At 48.5% G+C, this 5994-nt stretch overlaps 1 protein-coding gene across 1 annotated transcript in view; it reads right to left on the reverse strand.

Annotated features, from left to right (window-relative positions):
* Positions 1-2826: 2826 nt before the first annotated feature.
* LOC104495885 (putative RNA exonuclease NEF-sp) overlaps positions 2827-5994 on the reverse strand; it is a 13851-nt gene continuing 10683 nt past the window's right edge. The window contains exons 15-18 of the mRNA XM_010138926.1: positions 5953-5992; positions 5231-5424; positions 4554-4663; positions 2827-2896 (exon numbers count right to left, since the gene is read on the reverse strand). Coding sequence (XP_010137228.1) covers positions 2827-2896; positions 4554-4663; positions 5231-5424; positions 5953-5992 — 414 coding nt within the window. The remainder of the gene's footprint in view (positions 2897-4553; positions 4664-5230; positions 5425-5952; positions 5993-5994) is intronic.

A 5994-nucleotide genomic window follows, 5' to 3' on the forward strand; every position in this document is an offset into this window, starting at 1 on the left:
TTTGATAGCGTTTGCTCCCAGAGAAGTAGCTAATTGTTCGTGCGGCTTTGTGTGGCTTCCACTGAATCCCGTGTGAATACAGCCAGCTGATCAGCCTCTCGGTTCCTCCGTAACCAGCAAGGGCAGATAGGATCGGATCTGCTGTTCTTGGTGTCGGGAGCGGTCGACGCCTTTTCCCTCTTAACTGAGAGCGACCCACGCATGATCCAGTTGTCTTGCTCTGGGAAATGAATGTATTGCTTGTCGTGGGATGACCCGTGCTTCCTCTGTCAGACAGCAGCGTCAGCAGCGCTGGGTAAATGGGATGCTTGAAAATGGCTGGAGTAAATTCTGTTTCATGTAGGATTTTTTTTTTAGAGGGAGGTGGCCAAATTTGAAACCATGATCTAGAGGAGAAGTGGGAGAAGTTCAAGATGATGCATCTACTGAGTCCTGTTTGGTTTTAGTTTTACAGTTACTGATACGAAATTTTGCTCACTGTTGTCTGGAACAGAATGGAAACAGCGTCTTACCGAATGTGCAATCTAAGGCACAGTGCAAACAGGTTGTACTAAGAAGGTTGTCGTTACTTGATAGCAATCCTGAGTGCAATGTTTTCGTCATGTCCCTTCTGGAAGAAGAGCATTAAGTGCAGTCTGAGGTTTTTCTTTTCTTATAAGCAAAGTATTGGTTTGTCCATTACTGATTTCTTGTGGAATTTGTGCCAGATGTATATTAAATATTTTGGTGCTTTTTCTAATCCAAGCTGCCATTTATTTACCTGTGATTACTGTACTTCTGTATATTTAAATGACCAATCCCTTGAAGAAAAAAAAAATCCTTCAGTCCCAATGTATCCCGACTACTGTAGCTTTGTAAATGTTCCAAAGCTTCGGGGTTTCCTGTATTCCGGTAAGGTCTGAGGGGAGGGAGGGGAACAGCTACAGAAACCGAATCCACTGCAAAGGGAACTTGCACGCTGTTCTGTGCGTTTCTGAGCAAATGAGTAACGTTTGTGGTGTTTACATAATGACACGTTGGTGTTCACTTTCTTGTGCTCAAGCTTTGTACAAAATGTCTTATTTAAAGCTGAAGTCCTTTTTACATTTTCAATTAAAAGGGGACAAATTAATTATTTTTTCATGCCTATAAGTAGGACTCTTGCTAGTTTTATTTATAATCTCCCGATTTTCTCAGGTAGGAATCCTGGATCCTTACTAAAGCCTACTTAGTCCACGCAGGGATGTGACCCCTTCACGTTTTAGTGCGTGGAATGAAAACTAGCTGCTTTTTTCAAGGTTGCAGTGCAGCTGTCTACACCATGCAGATGCTGGATGTGAACAGTCTTAACAGGAGTGTCTTCTGACAGAGGGATGAGCGCTGAGGTCAGTCTGCCATTCGCTGCCTGACGCTGTGGTCTCTGCTGGGCTGGGGTCAGTGGAGCGGGCGGGCAGCCCCGGGCGAAGGGACCGACTCCCTTTCCCGCTCTCCAGCAGCACTGACGTCGGTGCCTTACCCCGGTTCGCAGCAGCCGCAGCCAGAGGAGCCAGGCTCGCTTGGCTGCACGCTTCCTGCTCGAGATTCCATTTCGGGAGTTTTGGAGGCTTTCAATTCAGGTATGAACGACACGGATGGGAACATCTACTACCCCCTCAACAGCGCTGCCTCTGCAATACTGCTTTTGCAAGGCACTTGCCTTTTTTTTTTTTTTTTGCCTGCTCTTTCACACAGCAGCTCCCAGTGTCTACTCCGTAAGCTGTTCTTTGCTCGAGAGCCCAGCACAGTGAATTTGGGGTTGGGAAGTAGGAGGGTGTAAAATATTCCATCAGCTGTATTTAGTAATTTATGGAATAATAACTATTTCAACTTTATCCAGGCTATTCCAATTTGTATCAAGAAATCTTTTGTCTCGTGTTCAAACTTTGTCACAAACATTCCCTTTTAATTTTTTTTTTTTTTCTGAATGCCGGAAGGATGCCCAGGAGCTCGTGCTTGGAAGTTCCATCTGTTAACAAGAGATGTTCATGCAGCCTTTATTGTAGGTGGCAGTGGCTGCAAAGCGCAGGTCTGAAGTTGTCAGCTTGCAAATCAGCCCATCCTGCTGCTGGTAGCGCACCGAGTCTTCCTGCAACTCTGTGCTTCCAGCTCTCTGCCGAAAGCGATGATGTGGGATGTTCGCACAGACTGTGCTTTCCTTAAAACGGCCCTTGCCCCTCCCACAGGCACGCTGTAACTTCTTTTTTTTCTTTTTAGTGTGTGAAGGAGGGTGGGGGGTGGTCAGGGAGGGAGGAGAAAGTGGAGATTGTCCAAGAAGTATGAATCACCAATTCCTCCCTTCCATGGCCGAAGTACAGTACTTTCCCGGAAAGGAGGCAGGGACTCTGCTTCAGGAGCTGGCACAGTGCGTTTCCAGAAACCCACACAACTCCCCGGAGTCGCTGCTAGCCGCGGAGCAGCTGCTGCAGGTACTGCATTGACTTGGCTTGCAGGTTTACGGCCTGGAATTTCAGGGAAGACAACGTAGCTGGTACGTCAGTCTCGGGCAGGGGTGGCCTTGCTGAGTTCCATCTCACGGGCCAATACTGCAACGCTCCCCTCGGTTTGCCCCAGCTCTTCCTAAGCACTTGTCCAGCTCACCCACTGCCAGGGGAAATTGCCACAGCCAGAAGGGTTAATGGAAAAGGCTTTCTGCTTTAAGATGCTTTGAATAGCATTTATTTTTAGACTTTGTAAAAGATACAGAGTGAAAGCCTATTGTTCTTGTGGTAAGAGGTCTTTACAAAGACATCAATATTTATAGTAATTAAAAATACCTTAACAAAAGTCTTTGCTTAAAAACTTGGCAGTTTAACAAGCACTCCTCCCTCCGTCATCTTTTATTCCCATCAGACCAAGGCCAGATTGTGATCCATGCACGCTGCAACATAAACAAGAGGTGTGTTATTTCTGGTCAGGGTAGCCTTGATGCACATAATCTTGCTGGTCCAGTAGCGAGAAGCCTCTAAGCCCCAGGGGCAGCAGATTGAAAAATGGTGGGGGTTTTTGTTTGGTTTTGTTTTTTTTTTTCCCCCACCCAACAATCACTTGGCATTCCTTTTAACCCAGAAGCCTCCTTTGGACTCAGTCCTCTGGGAAACAGAAATACAGGAACCTCACTTGGCAAGAAACCCCTTCCAAGCCTGGGCTGGAGCTCCCTCCCAAGCCCCTCAGCAGCCGATGGAGGTGAGCCAGGCTCCGTGGGCTTCTCTAGGCTATTTGTGGATGCAGCGCCATGAATCCACCTGTTCTGTGAGTGGGCTTCACGCCCCGGCAATGTGAGACACCGGGCAACCTTGTGCTAAGTGAGGCTAGATTGAGATGGCCCTTGGAAAGTAGATTTGGACCTGCTGCGGCCGGTGCATCTGCTGCAGAAGATCCACAGTGCAGCCTGTAACTCAGCCATCCTGTCCTCAAATGCCTTCAGTGGGGCTGACAAGTCAGCACGCGGCATAACTGAGGTGACACAGTGGTGCAGAGAGGAGGCAAAAGATTCTCTGGCATATAAAGAGCCAGTTCTAACAGTTCTAACCCAGAAGAAAGCAGCAGATGATCACAGGGTCGTGTGTGCTACTGAACTGCCTGCAGATGCTAGGCCACACTTCAGGGCTCCCCTGTGGCTGAGTGAAACTGAGGCGGTGTTAGGTACCGAGCTGGCGCAAAAAACCGTTTACACATGGATGGCTACACGCAGCCAGGACTTCGCCAATAAGGCAGGAATTACAGTGGTACCCTGTCTGCTGAAGGGGAACTGAAGAAAAGCGAGGGTAGACGTGACCTTTATTTGACTGTCTGAACAATGACACAGCGAGTGAACAGGAAGAAGGCTGCCGAGATCAGTGCGTGCTCAGTAACTAGGGCCTTGACAGAGACAGATTTAACCTTTCTGCTTAATAATTAAGCCATGAGTAACTGTGGCCGTTCAGGGCCCAGGTTCTCACCTGCAGGAATCCCACCCCATCTGGAAGCATCCCTGACGCTAGTGCTGAAGCCCAACTCAACTCCAGGACCTGCCCTGTCCTCAAGGACTCAGTGAAAGAGTTCCTTCCTTTCTAGTCGTATCCCTCACTCCAGAATGAGGGCATGAATCACCTGCAGGTGCATCAGGGTACCACAAGACACCAACTGGTAGCAGTTGGGAGGTTTTAGAAAACAAACAAAATCTCACCCAAACCACTCAAAAAAACCGGGCTGGTGTGGAAACTCTGGTCAGTTCTCTCATGGGCACATAAAGTTTGTGGTCAATAGGGATGAACCATCCACTGGGGTGAGTAGGTGAACTGAGAAGACCTGTGTAACCACCACGGTGCATGTCAGCCTTGCTAATCTGGGCCACCAGCTACAGAAGTGGTTTCAGCTCGTGAGCTTGTTCTGGACCAGGCATGGCTTACGGCAGACCTTACTGCTGAGGATTTACTGCCCTAACGTGTAAGTGCAACAGCTTTCTCAGCCCCTCTCCCAGGCTTTCACTTCCTTGTGCAGGGTTTTAATTTTTAATTAAGATAAGTATGCTCTTTGTAAAATAGGTCACAAGTTACCTGTTCACTCCAGGAAAGAGAACAACACACAGGGTGTTTTTCTGCAGACTTCTATAGAGCTTTTTGATATGGTGGTCTAACTGCTTCACCTTTTTCCTTAGATCCTGCTCCTGCATAACAGAATATAAGCATTAAAACCCCAGTTCAGTTGCAGGTTGGTAGCAATCACACTCAGCAGTGGGAGCGGCAAGACTGCTGCTGGGGCTGTCAGGGCTGGGCCAGGTGAGGACAGCGTGGTGCTGTTTCGGGCTGGCATGGGGCAGTGCAGGGGCTCAGCAGCAGGAGAACCACAGGGCCTGCTCAAAGGGCACTGCAGCTTCCTCCAGTAAAACTGAGCGCTGCAGCCAGAGCTGTTCTTTCCTGTATGGCTACACAACCAGGTCCCGCTACCGTACCACTCGCTCCACCCACACCCTGCTCTGTCTGCTCTCACGTGGAAGGCTGCACGGGCTGCCCTGAACACCTCTGCTGGTTTTAAGGTTACACAGTACCCTGCAAACACCACATTAGCTCACGTGATGTTAGTTCTCCAAACTGCCTTGTGGGAACTGATCCTTGGCAGCTTCTCTGCTCCAGCACACGGAGACTCTTCTGTTACATGCAGCTCTGCCCTGTGTCTGCTCGAAGTTACCAGTCCTGGTTCCCAGGGCAGAACATAGCATGGCCTTAAAACTCACGGTGTCAGACAGCTGCTCCCTGTTCTCGTGTGTGACGTTTCTTCCTTGCTTCCCACTGCCGTGATTCATTTGCCAAATCCATCTCCAGAGGTGACCAGAAGCAAGAGCGTTCCTACTTCTTACTTTTCTGCCCTTCACAGTCCATCCATTTATAACTTCAAGCGCATCCACAGCACTCTGTGGTCTCTGGAATTCTGAAACATGAAGAGGAACACGCTTTGACAGTGATGTTGCTGCTCTCTATCCTTGGCACCTGTAGGGCAGGGCTAAAGGTGTGGAGCGGGAGGGAGACGAGACACTGGAACTGCTGCAGCAAGCAGATCCTCGTTTTGCGACAGGCAACCTCAACCTACAGAAATGCCAGTTAACTGCAACAGCACCTACCCAGCTGGTCTCACCTTTGAAGAGGCGATTACTTGTCTGTGTGGAGCTGCACAGTAGCCAGCCCTCACACGGAGGTGCTGGAGCCAATGAACTATCCTAGACATTTTCTAAGTAAAGATTATTTGTTTTTTTAAGCATTTCTTTTCCCTTTTAAATATTTAGCTGTAAACTGGTCCTCCAAATACATGCTTTCACTGAAATATTTTAAATAACCTCACTTCGAGCATACCTGAGTTTCAGGAGCTCTTGCAGTGTCTGTGCAAAGCCCCAAGGGCTGCTGAATGAAATTATTTTGCTTATTTGATGGAAATAAGCGGGCTGTACGTGAAGCTACTTACTGAGGAAACAGCAGTTCCTGTGCTTTCCACTCTGGAGATCCT

This window comes from Buceros rhinoceros, unplaced genomic scaffold (genome assembly GCF_000710305.1).
Source record: "Buceros rhinoceros silvestris isolate BGI_N320 unplaced genomic scaffold, ASM71030v1 scaffold15546, whole genome shotgun sequence".
Classification (NCBI taxonomy): domain Eukaryota; kingdom Metazoa; phylum Chordata; class Aves; order Bucerotiformes; family Bucerotidae; genus Buceros; species Buceros rhinoceros.